The sequence below is a fragment of the Amblyraja radiata genome, chromosome 6 (assembly GCF_010909765.2).
Source record: "Amblyraja radiata isolate CabotCenter1 chromosome 6, sAmbRad1.1.pri, whole genome shotgun sequence".
NCBI classification, from domain to species: domain Eukaryota; kingdom Metazoa; phylum Chordata; class Chondrichthyes; order Rajiformes; family Rajidae; genus Amblyraja; species Amblyraja radiata.
Window position 1 is genome coordinate 76176625 of NC_045961.1, and position 18374 is coordinate 76194998.

Consider the following 18374-nt stretch of genomic DNA (forward strand, 5'->3'; position numbering starts at 1 on the left):
AGCATGTTGGTCTTCATAACAAGAGGAGTTGAGAATAGGAGCAAAGGTCCATCTGCAGTTGTACAGAGCCATAACAAGACCACACCTGGAGTAATTCTCTGGATGCTATCAAGAGAGAGTTAGATAGACCTCTTAAAGATAGCAGAGTCAAGGGATATAGGGAGAAGGCAGGAACAGGGTACTGATTGTAGATGATTAGCCATGATCACAGTGAATGCCGGTGCTGGCTCAAAGGGCTGAATGACCTACTCCTGCACCTATTGTCTATTGATAACATCCATACCTCTGAAATTCCCACTTAACTATAATTTTGTTTAAACCACAAATGAACAATTATATTATAATAATTAAACAGTTTAAAAAGCAAACTGTAGTCTTTTCCTGTTTTCTTTCAAATTGTTGGAAGAAAAAAAAGAGGTGATTGGATTAGGAATTCTGTACAATAGAGACCACAATTTTCTTTGGATAGGACTGCCACAATATGCAAAAAAGAGATAATGTTGCTCTGAATCTTTCTGCACACAAAATTAATCCAACATCCTGTGTCAAGCTACATTTAAACTTAATTCTTAGCAACCCGACTAGGCTTCTAACAAGACAGAGGTTTATCAGAAAAAAAGTCGTCAAATTGTTCTTTATTACAAAAAAATCTTTAATAAAACACAATAGAATAGATCTCCTATTTTAAGTGCAGTATGAGGCATTCTACTCAGTGTCAGTGCCACTGTCTGTACAATATATATATATATATATACGCACACACACACACAAATATAAGTACCTTTATTGCAGCAGTAGTTTTAAAGTGGAATGGAGTGCTAAAATAACTATAAACTCACAAATCAGCCTCTTGAGAATTAATCCAATTCCATAAGGCTTTGCTAATTTCCAATCCACATAGAGGATATTTTTGGGCATATTTATACACTACTTATCACCTCGCAGTGATGTTGAAGCTGGAGGGTTAACAGTCAGACAAGTAATTGCATCCCTAATCACACTTGGAATTGAAAAGTAAAAGCTCCTGCAAATTGAGGTTTTGAACCAGAGATGCAGTTTCCTGATTGTCAGGAATTTGGCAAACAAGACCCAAAGTTTTTTCCTCCAGTTAGTGCCATGTAAGAATATGGCAGAGGAAGAGAATAAGAGAACATGGCTTTGCAGGACCAGTGCAGGCCAGCTCTTCAAAAATCTCAAAGGCAGTTGGTTTTCGCAGAAAGCAACATAAAAGCACTCAAAAAAAATGCTGATTCTGTGTTATTGCCTCATTAAGCTCAGGTAAGCTGACTCAGCCAAGGCAACCATTTGTAGTTGTACAGTTAAATTCAACACCCACATCCTGCTGATATACTTCCATAAAGTGGTTCAATTACCTCAAGTATTGAGGTTGAATTCCCTTTCTGTATTCAGTAGATAATATTAGCTGTGTTAAGCCCACATTGTGCCCTCTTTACCCAATGTCGTCAGCTCCATTTACTAAACACTGCCAAGACCATACAGTGCTTTGGTCAAAACATTAGAGAAACTTTAATGCTGCAAACTTGGCAGTCGTAAATAACAGTATTAGCATCTACACTGTAGTGCAAGTGTGTCTATGAAATGGACGAGAGCTTAGTTTAACATACAGTAAATTTAAAATAATCAGATAAATCAATCCCTATTATAAATTTCATTAATCTTGCTTATTCAACACAGTTCCCAAGTCCCACTGAGTATGTACAAAATATACAAAGTTCCAGTTTTCAAAACTTAAAGCAAGGTTATGCATTTCATTCAAACCTCCTTTACTTGGAGGGGAAAAAAATAGTCCGGCAGTGAGGTTTACATAAACAGTAGCTGGAGTTTTGTTTGGATAATAACATCTTCTTGACGTGAAGAAGAGCCACTTCAGGGTGCATCCATGTCCTAGTTTTGATGTCGTTTCATGTGCAGAGCTAAGTGATCGGAGCGCGAGAAGCTGCGGCTACACACCGTACACTGGAAGGGCTTTGCCCCAGTGTGTTTCCGGAAGTGGCGAGTCAGTTCATCAGAGCGCGCAAATCTCCAGTCACAGCCTTCCCAGCTGCACTGGTAAGGTTTCTCTCCTAGAATGGAAAAGACACTGACATTAATAAACTTGATAGAAACAAGTATTTCAGTCAGTCCACAGGCAGGGTCCCCAACCCAAAATAGCTACACTTACATTCCCCCTCGACTGATGCTGCTCAACCCACTGGACTTCAGCAATTTGTTTATTCCCTCAAAATTTCCAGGACGGATCCCTTTATTTTTCTTAATTAAATGCATGTGGATCAAATCAAGTAAGAATTTCATTGCCCCATTTCAGGACATAAGGTCATAACATTCTTGACTCTGAAAACCAATGCCCAAAATAATGGAGATTAAATCCAATGCATTTACAAGTGATGGAAGCCAAGGTGGTACCACTGTTGAGCAAAGAATGGTTCATTATATTCATATGCAGACTGTAACATACGTTTCTATGCAATAGCCAGCCTTGAAACACTTCCAAAGATAGAGACAAAATGCTGGAGTAATTCAGCGCGACAGGCTCTCTGGATAGAAGGAAGGGGTGATGTTTGGGGTGGAGATCCTTCTTCAGACTCTGATGAAGGGTCTCGACCTGAAACGTCACCCATTTCTTCTATCCAGAGATGCTGCCTGTTCCGCTGAGTTACTCCAGCATTTTGTGTCTAACTTCGGTACAAAACAACATCTGCAGTACATTCCTACCCCTTTAAACATTTCCAGTCTGCTCCAGCATCAAGATGATCCTGGGTGATTGAATCATAGCCCCACCTCCATTTGACTGCCATACCCTCAACTTCACTCTGATCTATTAAGGATGCGGTAACACAGCATTTGAAAAATCATAACATTATGCAGATGCAATAAAGCTTTATGAAGGGGAAATCCCTTCTGACATATTTATTGTTTTTTTGCAGATGTATTATGGGACCTAGCAGATCCAATATCTGGATTTTCAAAAGGCTTTGGTTAAGGGTAATATTTTGAGATGGATATGGGAATGGTTACAGGATAGGATACAGTAGGAATAAATGATCATTTTCAGTTGGCAAACCAATTACCAATAGAATCTCACACATACTTAGCCCCCAGCTCGGCATAATTTACACTACTAACTTGGATGTAAAAAAAAGTTCCAAACAGTTAATTTTGGTAAGCCTAAGGTTTGGCTAATGTCTCTAACAGTTTTATTCTTGTTTCTCAGTCTCATAATGACTTCTTTGACTTTCATTGGCACAACTTTGGTCCTCATGTTGATAAACAGCAATAAAAGTTTCCAAAGGTGATAGAAAGACTGGATGAAAGACTAGGTGCTTAGAGCTCTCGTATGCCTGCATTAAGGAAGCATTTAAACACACTTAAGCAATTACAAACGCCTGTGAAGCCATGTGTCCCAAACATTATGGTGCCCTGAAATGAGGGGACTATGTATAAATACAACTGTAATTTCTACATGGTGAAACCAAAATGTATAAAAATAAGCTTTAATAAAATCTGACAATGTGCACTTAACCACATGCAATTTTTTTTCTGTTGCAAATCTCAAATTGTGGAGTACAGAGGCAAATAAATAAATGATGGGTCTTTGTCCCAAACATTATGGAGGACACTAGTTCCATTTTAAGGTAAAATTACCTTACAATAAAGCACAATATTACCAAAGGCTTGCATTTATATTGCAGCTCGTTATGAATTCAGAGCATTCCAGAGCTTTGTTCAACCCAATAATTACTTCTGAAGTCTTTGATGTAATGCAGATTCAGTGGTCAATGAGCACATTGAAAGACTTCACAAAAGCAAGTGAAGCCTGAATGAGTATATCACTCAGTCATCACTGGCTTTATCAAGAAATGCACTGACAGCTGCATTCCAAAAAAATGATAATTAGGATCTATGGTAGACAAAAATGCTGGAGAAACTCAGCGGGTGAGGCAGCATCTATGGAGCGAAGGAAATAGGCAATGTTTCAGGTCAGACTCGGGTTTCGACCCAAAACGTTGCCTATTTCCTTCGCTCCATAGATGCTGCCTCACCCACTGAGTTTCTACAGCATTTTTGTCTACCTTCGATTTTCCAGCATCTGCTGTTCCTTCTTAAACAAAAATAATTAGGATCTATCCTAACCACAAACCTTGGATGAACAGAGTGATTCACTCTCTACTAAAGTCCAGATCCTAAACTGTAAGGCCAAGTGTGATCAGTGCAAAGTTAGGACAGATGTCAACAGAGAACCTAAGGGAAGGGAGGAGCAATTCAATAGAGTAGATGTTAGGCAACTATGGCAGGTGCCAAATACCATCACAGTAGAATACAAAATCGGGAGCAATGTCTATCAACACCACCTGTAGACCAGATGAGTCTAATGCCATTTACAACCATTTTGAATAGACAACACAAAACTCCACCTGGGCCCATCTGGCATGTTCATAAGGATTATCTGAAACCTCTACACTTGCGCTATAGAAAGCATTCTGATGAAATGCATCTCAGCCTGGTACGGTAATTGAACACCTGAATCTGCAGAAAGTGGTGAACACAGCACAGTTTAACACATGTGTAGGAAGGAACTGCAGATGCTGGTTTAATCCGAATACAGCCACAAAAACCTAGAGTAACTCAGTAGGACAGGCAGCATCTCTGGAGAGAAGGAATGGGTGACGTTTCGGGTCAAGACCGCCGTCCTGCTGAGTTACTCCAGCTTTTTGTGTCTATCTTCAGGTCATCACATGCTCGGCCCTTCATTCCATCCAGCCACAGAAACACATCAGAAGGTACTTTACCAAGTTGGCAAAGTTAAATCAACAAAAGCTTCAAAACGTTAAAGAACAGATGGCTCCATTTATAAAAATGTACAATACAGAAGATTCCACAATTTTATTACAAGCCATATGATGTTAGCATTACATCAGTTTTCCTTTATGACTGAAATTATTATAACTGCATAAGCCAGCTAATATTAAAGACCCACATCACCCTGGTCATGCACTCCTCTCACTGCTACGGGAACCCGAGAACTGTTACCTCCAGGTTCAAGAACAACTTCTTCCCATCAACTATTGGTTTTTTGAACCACCCTGCACAATCTTAACCACAACTTTACCTCAGCACTCAACTACTATGAACTTTTCATCACTAAGGTTACACTATGTACTTTGGCTTGCATTATTATTGTCTGGTTTACCTGGAATAAGTGATAATTTGTTGTATATTTATTTAGTGTATTGTGTTTAATATGTGCCTGCAAAGCTTCAGCAAGTTTCATTGTCCTGCTCTTGATGCATATGGAAATTAAACACTCCTGACTCGCGATACAATAAATATAATTGATATGATTAATGCAGGGAATTATGTGTATCAGCAATTCAACATTTTCTCGTTTAATGCGCCAGATGGAAACACACAGCGTATATTTTGATCAACATACATTTTTGAAATATCAAAAGAAAAACTGAAGTAATGCTAACATCATGCATGTTGAGTGATGTGGCTTGGAATACAACTGTGGACTTTAATGTTCTGATTTACATGCAGATTTTTAAAAATCTTTCATTTCAAAATATATTTTACTTATAATATACACGGAAATTAATTATTTAAAAAAATGTATTTGTAATAAAAATACACAAAACAAAAAAACATGCAGAACCCTTTATAATGTGTCCATACATTCAACATTGTTAGTGTTATACCCAGAATTGTTAGTGCTTTCCTTTTACTTTACATATCACACCATGCACCTTGTCTGCCCTCCCCCCCCCCCCCCCCCCCACCCCCTTCCACTCCCCGGTGTGATGTCCCTTTCCTTGTTTGAGGAGTATCCCATCAAGCACAACCCTCAAGGACCCTAGACTGTGGCCCAGACAGCCTTCGTGCTGGCCATACCAAGCTTCAGTAGAATGGACCAGTCAGTTCCCTGATGACCAATTTTTATTTCCCATTATCAAGACAGTGCTGCTTCCCAAGTCCCACACTTTATTTGACCCCCTTGCAATCCACTCAACCCAATTGTTGTATAACTCAGTCCTCCTGAAACAGACCCCCAGCTCCTTAAGGTAATCAGACTTGATAGTGAAAGGGATAGAGGATCGATCGAGCCATTTACCGGAGAGTTTGGCCTCCCTCTTCATACATTTTACACTCTCCCGATGCATCTCAAACTGCTCAATCAATCTGTGGACTGACTATGTATCCAAGCAGAAGATGGCAACATCATCAATGTACAGGGTTCTGAGTACATGCACTGCCTGGTACCCTCTTACGGACTTGTCCTTCCTGATGAATTCAGCAATAGTAATTAGTACTAATGATATTTTAGATGTAAAAGGGCCTTCTTTGAATATAACTTCTACTGAAGGGACAAAGGAATGAGTTTGAATGAATAGGACGATACAGCCATTACAGACAACAGGCCAAGGACAGGAGACAGCTTAAAAATTCAGGGTATAGGTGATAAAAATGTGAAGGTAAAATAAGAGGGAGAGTTGATTTATTAAGGAGAATATCACAGCAGTAGTCGGAGATGACATTACAGAAGGATTATCCAGTGAGGCGAAGTCAGACTAAATTTATTAGCCAAGTATGTATACATACAAGGAATTTGATTTGGTGCTTTGCTCGCACATGGAAAAAAAACACAATGCACATGGTAAAAACACGATATACAACAGAGCTGAGAAATTTAAAAAAAAGGGGATGATCACTCTGTGGTGATTGCACTACAGGACCTTAAATGGTCAATGGGAAATAGAAGAACAAATGTGCCAGGAGACTGCAGGCAACATTAGGCTTGCCATGGTAGAGTGATTTTCATTTTCCCACTATAAACTGAGACTACTATAGGACCAAGGGCTTAGATGGGGTGGAATTTGTCAAATGTGTTCAAAAAAGTTTCCTCAGGCAATATGTAGAGGGCCTTACAAAGAAGAGGACAAAGTTTGACCTACTTTTAGGGAAATAGGCAGAGCAAGTGACTGAAGCGTCAGTATGTAAGCCTTTTGGGAAGAGCAACCAGTTCCATTAGCTTTACAATAGTTAGGGATAAGCATAAGGAAAGTCCACAAGTTAAACTTGCAAAAGTTAATTGAAGTAGGTTGTTGGTGACCAAAGGAACATCCAGAAAGTGGGATGATTTTAAAAGGGCAATAATGAAGTTCAAGATATCCATGTTAGAGTGAAGAGCAAGACAGGTAGAAGTAAGAAACCCTGGAAGATGAGAGAAATTGAGGCTCGGTTCAGATAAAAGGAGGAGGCATGGATCAGGTATAGGCATCTGGGATCAAATGTATCCCTACTAAATCAACTGTGTGTGCAATGGATCTTTAAGATGCACAGTCTTTGCATTGTCAAGCACTGCAATAAGCTCCAATGTGTTGGGGCCTGTGCTCCCAGTAGAAAGTTGCACAAGGAATCACAGTGAAATCAATATCATAATCCAAGGATAATAATCCAACAATTCCAGGATCAATGGAAGATGAGTCTTAAGTTGTTAAGGCACCACCAACAATGTGAGCAGAGAAAGTCTGACCACATCATTTGTTAAGACAATTACATCTGTTGGAAACACCAGTTTTAACATTGTGATTACAAAATCCTCGAATAAATTAGCATAGAAGTACACGTGCTCCTGGTTAAATCCAACGTGTGAAGCTTTGGTGCAGGCAGCTGATCCACCACAACTATCCTTGATGGAAAACTAATTCAGATTGCAATCTACTCAACATTTATGGCAAAAAAATTATATTAGTTCTGGTTCACAATTTTTTTCATTAATAGTTAAATGAATACTCATTTAAATCAACTCTACAACAACAAAATATTACTGGCCATTCTTGTGGAAATGCAAAACAAAAATATAGTGCTATAAATGCTTTTATTAAGATGATTTGCAAATCCAAAACATGAATAAAAGGCTGTACAGCAAACATAACCAAATTAGTTTTATTCCCAGAGTTGTTGCTGTACATGCAAAATAGTTTTAAATATCTAATTGGGCTTGGGTACATGTATTCATGAAAACATGTTGTAGCATTCTGTAAAGCTCCTTATCAGCAGTTCTTTTGGAGTTAGCATTCCTTTGAATACCAATGGATTGAACATTGAAGATCTGGATTTTATTTGAGAAAACACTGGTAGTCCAATGTTTTCCTGGTGTTTCTTGTTTCAGCGGTTAAATTGGGCAGGGCTAGGCAAACTTTACAGTGGAGATTTTTAATCTGTCATTAACCCACACATAGTGACTCAGAGTCATGGAGCACGGAAACAGGCCCATGGCCCCCTTGCACATGCCGACCATGGTGGCCTATCTATACTAGCCCCACCTTCCCTGTTTGGCCCATATCACTCTAAACCTTTCCTGTCCAAATTCAAATTTCACTGTACCTTAATTGGTTAAGTGACAATAAACACCAACCTGAACCTGCCTTAATGTATTTCAAATGTTGTTGCAGTATCCGCCTCAAATACCTCCTCTGACAGTTCATTCTATATATCCACCACCTGCTGTGTGAAAAATGTGCCCCTCATGTCCATAGTGATTAGGACAGTGCGTAGGGGAAAGATGCTATGAGTAGTATATCTGTAGGTGCAGAAGATGCTAGAAATTTGAAGTGGGGTGTTAAAAATAACTAGTTTCAAAAGTGTGGGAGTCTCACTGTCAAGAGAAAAACTACATCTCAAAGTAATTCACTGGCTACCACATAAATGCAAGTGTTTATTTTCTTTCTACTACATTATATAGCACAACTATATTTAACTAGTTTTGTCAACCAAATGAGGTGGATCCCCATTTTAAATGAAAAACTTCAGGCTGAATCCATGTCTACCCTATCTTGAGTATTCCATTAACATTTTATTAATTAAATTCTATTTAATTCTAACGAAAGATCATAGATTTTCTCTCCACATTTGCTGCCAATCCATTGAGTATGTCATGCTCTTTGTTTTTTTTTTTAAATTTCAGATTTGAAAAAAAATCTGCTTTTAGCTTTTCAATTCAAGACTTGCATTTTTGGCATCACTCCACATCACGTAGCATGAACTTGTTTTTATTTGTTAAAACATGACGTGTTTTATCATTGTATCCCAGGCAAAGAAATATTACATTTGAGGGCAGTCCAGTTCAAATTACACAGGGGCATTGCAACAAATTTGGAACCAACTGAGGCACGTCTTCACAGTTCACTTCACCTTCGACCTATACTTTACACTGAGAACACAATGCTCTGACAAAGGGTCTCTGATGCGTTAAGGCAGCAACTCTACCTCTGTGTCATTGTGTGCTCAAGTGGCGGGCAAAACATTCAGAGGGATATAACTTCCACTAACCACGTGGCAATCGTTGTTTTCGTTGATAATCAGCAATCCCTTCACTTATATAGCTATAAATTGTTTAATATTTTCCAGGAATCCAGAATTACCCACATTATTGTGCAAGTACAGTAATGGTAAAAAAAAAAAGAACCAACATTTGACAGGATATGGTACCTAGAACTTTGTTATCTCACATGAATAATCAGTAAACCATGGAGTTACTCCATATCATCCCAAATAGATAACAGTCTCCACGTGTGACAACTACACGATTCAAGTCAAAATGATGAAATTATAGTGGAATTAGAAGGCTAATCCTTTACCCAGGTGAATTCATCAAAATCAATGAAAGTCATTGAACCATTGAATTAATCAAAATCAACAAATTACTACATTCTGTTGAATTCGACAATATTCTGTTGAATATAAAGTCTAATTTTTAAACATACAATTTAATTAGCATAATCACAGGTTAAATACTAGATATCTGCCAGCATTAACTAATATAATAAACTCTCGACACTCTCAAAAGTAAAGTGTGGCAATAGATCAGAGTGTGAACACACCACTCGGGGTGAAGTTAATGCTATTATAATTGTTTTAATGTACATAAACCTTTACTTTACAAAGTGATGGCAGAAATAGGAAGAGGAATAGGCCATCCCACCTCCAGAGCCTGCTCTGTCATGCAGCAAGGTCATCTACCTCAATAGACACAAAATGCTAGAGTAACTCAGCAGGTCAGGCAGCATCTCTGGAGAAAAGAAAAAGGTGACATTTTAGGTCCAGATTCTTCTTCAGACTGAGATTCAATCACATTCTTTAGTCTGAAGAAGGGTCACAGCCCGAAACATCACCTATTCCTTTTCTCTAATGATGCTGCCTGACCTGCTGAATTACTCCAGTATTTTGTCACCATCTTTCTTGTAAACCAGCATCTGTAGTTCCTTCCTTCTCATCTACCTCAATGTTCGATTACTCACATAAACAGAAATCCAAAAATGACTAATTGTTCCAACTAATAAATTCAATATTGACTTAAGCACAGCCATCCTGGATGATTCACCCGAGTACAAAATAAAATTCTCCTCATTTCAATCCAAATGAATCAACGAATGAATGAATGAGTTCACATACAAGGAATTTGCCTTGGTGCTCCGCTCACATGTGATAACACGACATACAGTAAACAATTAAGAAAAAAAAATTTGAAGAATAAAACACTAGAGTTTAAACATGTGAATTGAAATAAAATACCGAAGCGAAAGGAGGCTACAGACCTTTGGTTATTGAGTAGAGGTTCTGGCTGTGGCGGCCTTGATTGTCCGGAATCGCCTTCCAGAGGGAAGTGCTTCAAAGAGTTTGTGGCCAGGGTGAGAGGGGTCAGAGTTGATCTTACCCACTCGATTCCTGGCCCTTGCAGTGTACTGTTCATCAATTGGGGGGGGGAGGGGGGGGGAGATTGCAGCAAACAACCTTCTCAGCTGCTAGAACAATTTGCTGCAGCCTCCGGATGTCGTGCTTGGTGGCTGAGCCAAACCAGACCATGATGGAGAAAGCGAGGACAGGCTCTAAGATGGCAGTATAGAATTGGACCATCATTGCCTGTGGCAGATCAGGTCAGGCAGCATCTGTAAAGGGAATGGACAGGTGGCAGTCCGGGTAGGGAATGACACACCCCTCCCCCCCCTCTATATAAGGTCCTTGGAGATGATGGTTCCACAAAGAACTTAAAATACTCCACTGATGTGACTGTGGTGTTGTTGATGGTGCGTGAGGGGAGGGGAGGAGGAGCTCTCCTAAAGTCTACTATCAATTCCACTGTCTTAAGAGCATTGAGCTCCAGGTTGTTATGAAGGCACTAGGACACCAGCTGTGTCACTTCCTGTCTGTACGTGGATTCCTCCCCATCGCGGATCTGTCCAATCAGGGTTGTGTCATTCGCAAACTTGAGAAGCTTGACAGAGGAGTCTGTGGAGGTGCAGTCGTTGGTGCAGAGAGAGTAGAGGAGAGGAGAGAGTACGCAGCCTTGCGGTGCTCCTATGCTGAGGGTCTGCAGGTCCGAGATGTGCTTTCCCAGCCTCACATGCTGCTTCCTGTCTGTCAGGAAGTTGGTGATCCACTGACAGTGGATCACCAGGCACAGTCAACTGGGAGAGTTTGGAGTGTAATAGCTCTGGCACAACGGTGTTGAATGCAGAGGTACAATCTACAAACAAAATTCTTGCATGGGATTTCCCTTTCCTTTTATTTTTGGGTGTTAACCCTAGTGTCAGAAACTTCAGCCAGGAGAAATATCCTTCCCCTATCTACTTTTGTGAACCCTGTAAGAATTTTGAATGGTAAAATAAGGTCATCGCTCATTCTATTTAAACTCTAAGGGATGGAGAGCTAACTGTTCAATCTTTCATAGAAACATAGAAAATAGGTGCAGGAGTAGGCCATTCGGCCCTTGGAGCCTGCACCGCCATTCAATATGATCATGGCTGATCATCCAACTCAGTATCCCATACCTGCCTTCTCTCCATACCCCTTGATCCCTTTAGCCACAAGGGCCACATCCTTATATGACAGGCCTGACATCCCTGGAGCAAGTCTGGAATATAATGGAATGTCTTCAATTCTGACCCAACTTCCTTCAGACACAGGGATCAACCAAACAGGCTCGCCAATCTTGAGGAAGACTGAGAGTCGGCCACATTTAATGGATCCAGAAGCCTGACACAGCACACCCACATGCCTTTTAACACCACAATGGCTGCCAAAGGCTATGAAAGGATTTTAAACCAATTATAATTGTTTTTAAAGACTACCATTTAAAAGCAGTTAAAAATGGGCCAAAATATTTTAAATTGAAAATCCAATTGTTTTTTAAATGCCATGATCCCCACCCGAACTGCCACTTGTCCATTTCCCTTTACAGATGCTGCCTGACCTGCTAAGTTTCTCCAGCAGTTTCAACAAAAAAAAAAATCACGATTGCTCATGCAATTGTGCATTTAAAAATGAATTGCTCATGTTAATTAAATTGCAGGTGTGAAGATTCGAATTTATATACAACAGATAATCTTTGTAGTAATTTGCATCGCCTTACTTTCAATGATTTTGTTGTGCTATTGATTTGTGTAAAGTATTACTATTCTAATTTTGCTCAGTGTCTTGTATTTCCTGAGGGGTTTTTTTGTTTCTCCTGGTCCCACGATGAAAGGGAAATAAGTTTATTAGCTTCTCATTGGCACCTTCTGCAGTAAAAACATGACAAAATTGAAATAGGCTAGCTGCCTATGCCTTGCAGTAAGACAGGTTTCCAGGGCAATTTTAAAATGCACACTTATGGAATAGGTTTACCAGACATCCAGAGAGTTGTGGTCAGCCCAGGGAAAAATTACAGATTTGTCTTTTAACTCTACATGGGCAAAGAAATGGTGGAATGGAGTTTAATCTGAGCAAGTGTAAGGTATTGCGCTTTGGAAGTCAAATGCATGGGGAAGCATAAAATTAATCATATGATCCTTAACAGCATTGAGGCACAGAGCTGGGGTCCAAGTCCATAACTCCCTAAAAGTAGTAATACAAGTAGAAAGAGCGGTAATGGCAGCATACGGTATGCTTATTTTCATAGGAGAGAGTATAAGAGTCAGGAAGTTATGATGCAGCTTAAGAGGACACATTTTGACTATTGCGAAGTTCTGCTTGTCCCATTACAGGCAGGATGTAGAGGCTTTGGAAAGGATGCGGAGGTGGTTTACCAGAATGATACCTGGATTACGGGGCATTAGCTACAGGGAGAGGTAGGACAGACTTCAATTGTTTTCTCTGGAATGCCAGAGGTTGCAATGAGACCTGAATGAAGTATATAAAATTATGAGAGGCATAGATAGAGTAGCCAGGATGGAAAAATACAAATACTCGAGGGCATAGTTTTAAGGGAAGAGGGGCAAAGTTTAAGAGAGGTGCGGGGCAGCTTTTATACACAGTGCCTGGAATGCGCTGCCAGGAGTGGTGGTTAAGGCAAATACGATGGCACATTTAAGAGACTTTGGATAGGCATATGGGATATGCAGGGAATGGAGGGATATGGATTATGCGCAAGTATATTTCCACTAGTGGGTGAATCTAGAACCAAAGGGCACAGCCTCTGAATAAAAGGACATACCTTTAGAGTGGAGATGGGGAGGAATTTTAGTCAGGGGATGACGAGTGGAATTAATTGCCACAGATGACTGTGGAAATCAAGTCATTGGGTATTAAGGCAGAGATTGACAGATTCCTGATTAGTACGGGTAACATAGATTATCGGGAGAAGTCATGAGAGTTAGATTTAGCTCTTAGGGCTAAGGGAATCACTGATATGGGGAAAAAGCCGGATCGAGGTAGTGATTTTGGATAATCAGCCATGATCATATTAAGTGGTGGTTCGAAGGGCCGAATGACCTACTCCTGCACCTATTTTCTATGTTTCTGTTAATGGGGTTGAGAGGGACAGATAGATCAGCCGTGATTGAATTGCGGAATAGACTCTGTGGGCCTAATTCTGCTCCCATGACTTATCAATTTTGTAACAGACAGTCTTGGCGTCATGTTTGGCACAGACATTGTGGGCTGAAAGGCCTGTTCTTGTGCCGTACTGTTCTATGTTGAAACATAGAATGACATGGACAAGACCCTGGTGTTGCAAACATTAATCACTATGAAAAATGACATGAATTAACATCAGTCTACACCAAATACTGAAAGATAAATGCACTATTCCAACTATTTGCTAACTGGCAAGTTATTTCTAAAACACCACACAAGACTACAGCTTTTCTGCAGAAGCAATAGACGGAATGCCAGAACGAGACACTGAATTGCTTTCTTAAAATTACTGCATGCAATTATAAAACCTGTTCAAAAATGTTCTATGTACCATATTTCCAAAGGTTTTGATGTTTCAAGCCAAATATTTACAACACTGTCTTTGGTCACAGGTTGCAAACTGATCCTTCTGGGCAACTTCAATGTCAGAGTAAAAAGAGGAGCGATCTACTGGCAAGCTCTCGTCACCAAGGAGTGGGGAAAGCTAACTACAACAAAATCTATCTCCTCCAAGAGAAATTATCATCTTGTCATGACCAGCACTGATGTGCCAGAGAGACAAACACAAGACGTGGCAATACCCCGGATCCACACTCCAACACCCATCAGATTCCATCGCCATCTGACTGAAGGACTGCAAGAACATCCTCCTCACCTGCACCTCTACTGATGGCAATGCCTGACAAACTGACCACTGCCTGTAGCAGCCTGGCTCAAAACAGACATGGCATCAAAGAAAATAATGCTACAAGAAAATTAATGTTGGGTGTCCAAAGACCTACAAAGATGGCTCTTCGCACACAACCAACAGGACAATGAGTGTCCAGCAATGAGTGTCGTGCACATCAAACAGGAGCAATGAGTAACTGGGCTATTCCAAAACACCTGCAAAGAGACTCTTGGCTTCTTTCTCAGAAAATATCCGTGCTTGGCAACAAACACCAGAAGTTCAAGAAGGTAGTTAACTCCAAACGCAAGACATTCTTGAATTGGAAGTCACTCCAAAACCTCAGTAGAACAGGAAAAAGCTCTGCATGGCCCCAAAAGCTGGAGTCCAATATAAAACCAGTAATCCAAAGAACAGATCGAGAAAGACAATTTGTTAGATGCACTAGATATGAATGGGAACAATGAAATTCTTCCATGTTGCCGCTTCAAGGGCACTTTAAATGCAATATCAAAAATAAATATGTAGTGCATTATCAGTTATTCCAAGTAAACTAGATCTCAATAACACAAAAACATTGTAGTACAAAGTCTGTAGCAGTTCGGAGGGGTTGTGGTTAGGATTGTGTAAAGCGAGACAGCAGGTCCAAAAACTGATTATTACCCAAAACATAACATCAAAGCTATTCGAAGTCCAAACATTTCCATCTCCAAAATATGTGAAGATACAATAGATTGTAGATGCTGAAATCTGGTGCAAAAATAAGCTGCTGGATAAACTCAGCAGCTCAGGCAATATCTGCAGAGACAACAGAAAGGGCGATGTTTTGGGTCAAGACTCTACATTATATGCTGATGTGTGATATATATCCTTTTCTGACCTCACAGAAGCCACCATTTGTCCACCATTTGAGAGGAACCAGGACATCTTCCTCAAAGTTGACTCCCAGCAGTAATTTATCACCATCTTACATATGTGGCATGATGACTTGCTTCCACAACAGACACGATCTCAGTGGATAAGTGGTGTCAAGCAAGACTGCATCATTACCCAACTTGAACTGTTCTTGCTACAAATCAAAGGTTGCAGCTGGAGTGGAGCAAGTCCTCAGGACAAGTTGAAAACTGTTTAATCTATGTCATCTCCACCCCAGAACTAGTCAACCTGATTTTAATCACAGAGCTACAGAATGCAGATAATCTTGCGAGTGGCCACATTTAAAAGCCAAGCTCGAAGCCAGTGTTCATTGAAAGACACCAGCGAATGGGCTTTATGCTTAACATCTGCCAGCATGCCCCCATCACACAACTCTACCCACAATAAGAAATGTCATTGACAAAACTGAAAAACAATCTACTTTCCATACCTCAGAGCTTTTGGTGCACTAGCATACTCTTTGTTTGGCTGTGGGAAAAAAATATGGAGATCCTAGCCAGGCACAAAGCTTATGGTCTATTTGACAACAGTCCTGCCCTCTTGTGTACCTTTGAGGGGAGAGATATCAGCTGCATTGTCCCCACAAAATTCTTCAAATGTATCATGGAGTCATACAGCATGGAAACGGGCCCATTGGCACAAATTGCCCACATCAGCCAACATGTCCTAGCTACACTAGTCCCACCTGCCTGCATTTGGTCCATATCCCTCCAAACCTGTCCTATTCCTGTACTTCTATAACTGTTTCTTAAAGGTTGGGATTTTAATTTCAAGATTTCCTGTAACTTGTGTGTTATGACCGTTGGCAGACCAATTTTCCTCCGGGGATGAATAGAATCATAGAATCATAGAAAGTAGGTGCGAGAGTAGACCACCAGGTCCGTCGAGCCCGCACCGCCATTCACTCATGGCTGAACACTAAACAGACACACTTACCCACAAACAGTAGACACAAGACACAGAACACAAGACACTACCCTCCCCTTTATACCGCTATCACCCCTCTCCACCCCAAGAACCGCGTGATCTCCTGGGGGAGGCAAAAAAACGGATAAAAACCCAGGTCCAATTCGGGAAAAAAATCCGGGAAATTCCTCTCCGACCCCAATCTAGGCGATCGACACTTGTCCAGGAGATCACTCAGGTCTCACTATACTAACCATACCTAGGTCCATATCCCTGCCCTCTCCCCGTAGCCCCTTATCCCCTTGGCAGCTAAAAAAACATCTATTTTTGACTTAAATATATTTAACGTTTCTGCTTCCACTGCTCCCTGGGGCAGTGAATTCCACAAACTAACCACCCTCTGGGTGAAGAAGTTCTTCCTCATCTCAGTTTTAAAAGAGCCCCCCCTCACTCTGCAACTATGTCCCCTAGTTCTAGCCTCCCCGATCATTGGGAACATCCTCGGTGCATCCACCCGATCAAGGCCCCTCACGATCTTATACGTTTCAATGAGATCGCCTCTCATTCTTCTAAACTCCAAAGAGTAGAGTCCCAGCTTACTTAACCTTTCCTCATATGTCAATCCCCTCATTGCAGGAATTAATCTTGTAAACCTTTGCTGCACTGCCTCCAGGGCTAGTACATCCTTTCTTAAGTATGGACCCCAGAACTGTACACAGTATTCCAAATGTGGTCTCACCAATACCGTGTACAGCTGCAGCAAGACCTCCGTGTTTTTATACTCAATCCCCCTAGCAATAAAGGCCAAAACTCCATTGGCCTTCCTGATTGCTTGCTGCACCTGCATACTGACTTTTAGTGATTCATGTACTAATACCCCTAGATCCCTTTGCGTTGCATTACAACGCAGCTCCTCCTCATTTAGAAAATAACTTGCCCTATCATTTTTTTCCCCAAAGTGAATGACTTCACATTTATTAGTATTAAATTTCATCTGCCAAGTTGTTGCCCACTCACCTAGCTTATCTATATCCTTTTGCAGACTCTTCCTATCCTCCTCATCCCCTACTTTCCCTCCCATTTTCGTATCGTCCGCAAATTTTGATATATTACACTTGGTTCCCTCCTCCAAATCATTTATATAAATTGTGAACAACTGGGGTCCCAGCACCGACCCTTGCGGAACCCCGCTAGTTACCGGTTGCCATCCCGAGTATGAACCATTTATCCCCACTCTCTGCTTCCTATTTGTTAGCCAATCCTCTACCCATGCTAATATATTACCCCCAATCCCATAATTTTTTATTTTTAGCAATAGTCTCTTATGTGGCACCTTGTCAAAAGCCTTTTGGAAGTCCAAGTATACCACATCCACCGGTTCCCCTTTATCCACCCGGGTTGTTACTTCCTCAAAGAATTCGAGCAGATTCGTTAAACACGATTTCCCCTTCACAAAACCATGCTGGTTCTGTCTGATGAAGTCATGATTATCCAAGTGCCCCGTTAGTGTTTCTTTAATAATTGTCTCTAACATTTTACCCACCACCGATGTTAGACTAACCGGTCTATAGTTACCCGCCTTCTGTTTACTTCCTTTTTTAAATATAGGTGTTACATTGGCCATTTTCCAATCCACTGGGACCGTTCCTGCCTCCAGGGAGTTTTGGAAAATTATCACCAATGCATCCACAATCCCCACTGCTATCTCCCTCAAGACCCTTGGATGTAATCCATCAGGCCCAGGGGATTTATCCTCCTTCAGTCTCATTAATTTCCCTAATACCACCTCCTTGGTGATCTTAATAGTATTTAGCTCCTCCATTCCTACCGCCTCCTGTTTATCCAGCGTTGGAATATTTTTTGTGTCTTCTATGGTGAAGACTGATACAAAATACTCGTTTAATGCCTTTGCCATTTCCATGTTCCCCACCAACAACTCTCCAGTCTCACC

General features: G+C 40.7%; 1 protein-coding gene across 4 annotated transcripts in view; it reads right to left on the minus strand.

Annotated features, from left to right (window-relative positions):
• Positions 1 to 622: 622 nt before the first annotated feature.
• Positions 623 to 18374, minus strand: part of klf5 (Kruppel like factor 5) — a 49636-nt gene continuing 31884 nt past the window's right edge. For all 4 annotated transcript variants that reach the window (XM_033023016.1, XM_033023015.1, XM_033023017.1 and 1 more), the window contains one exon: positions 623 to 2084. In XM_033023016.1, the coding sequence (XP_032878907.1) occupies positions 1906 to 2084 (179 nt within the window). In that variant the 3' untranslated portion in view covers positions 623 to 1905. The remainder of the gene's footprint in view (positions 2085 to 18374) is intronic.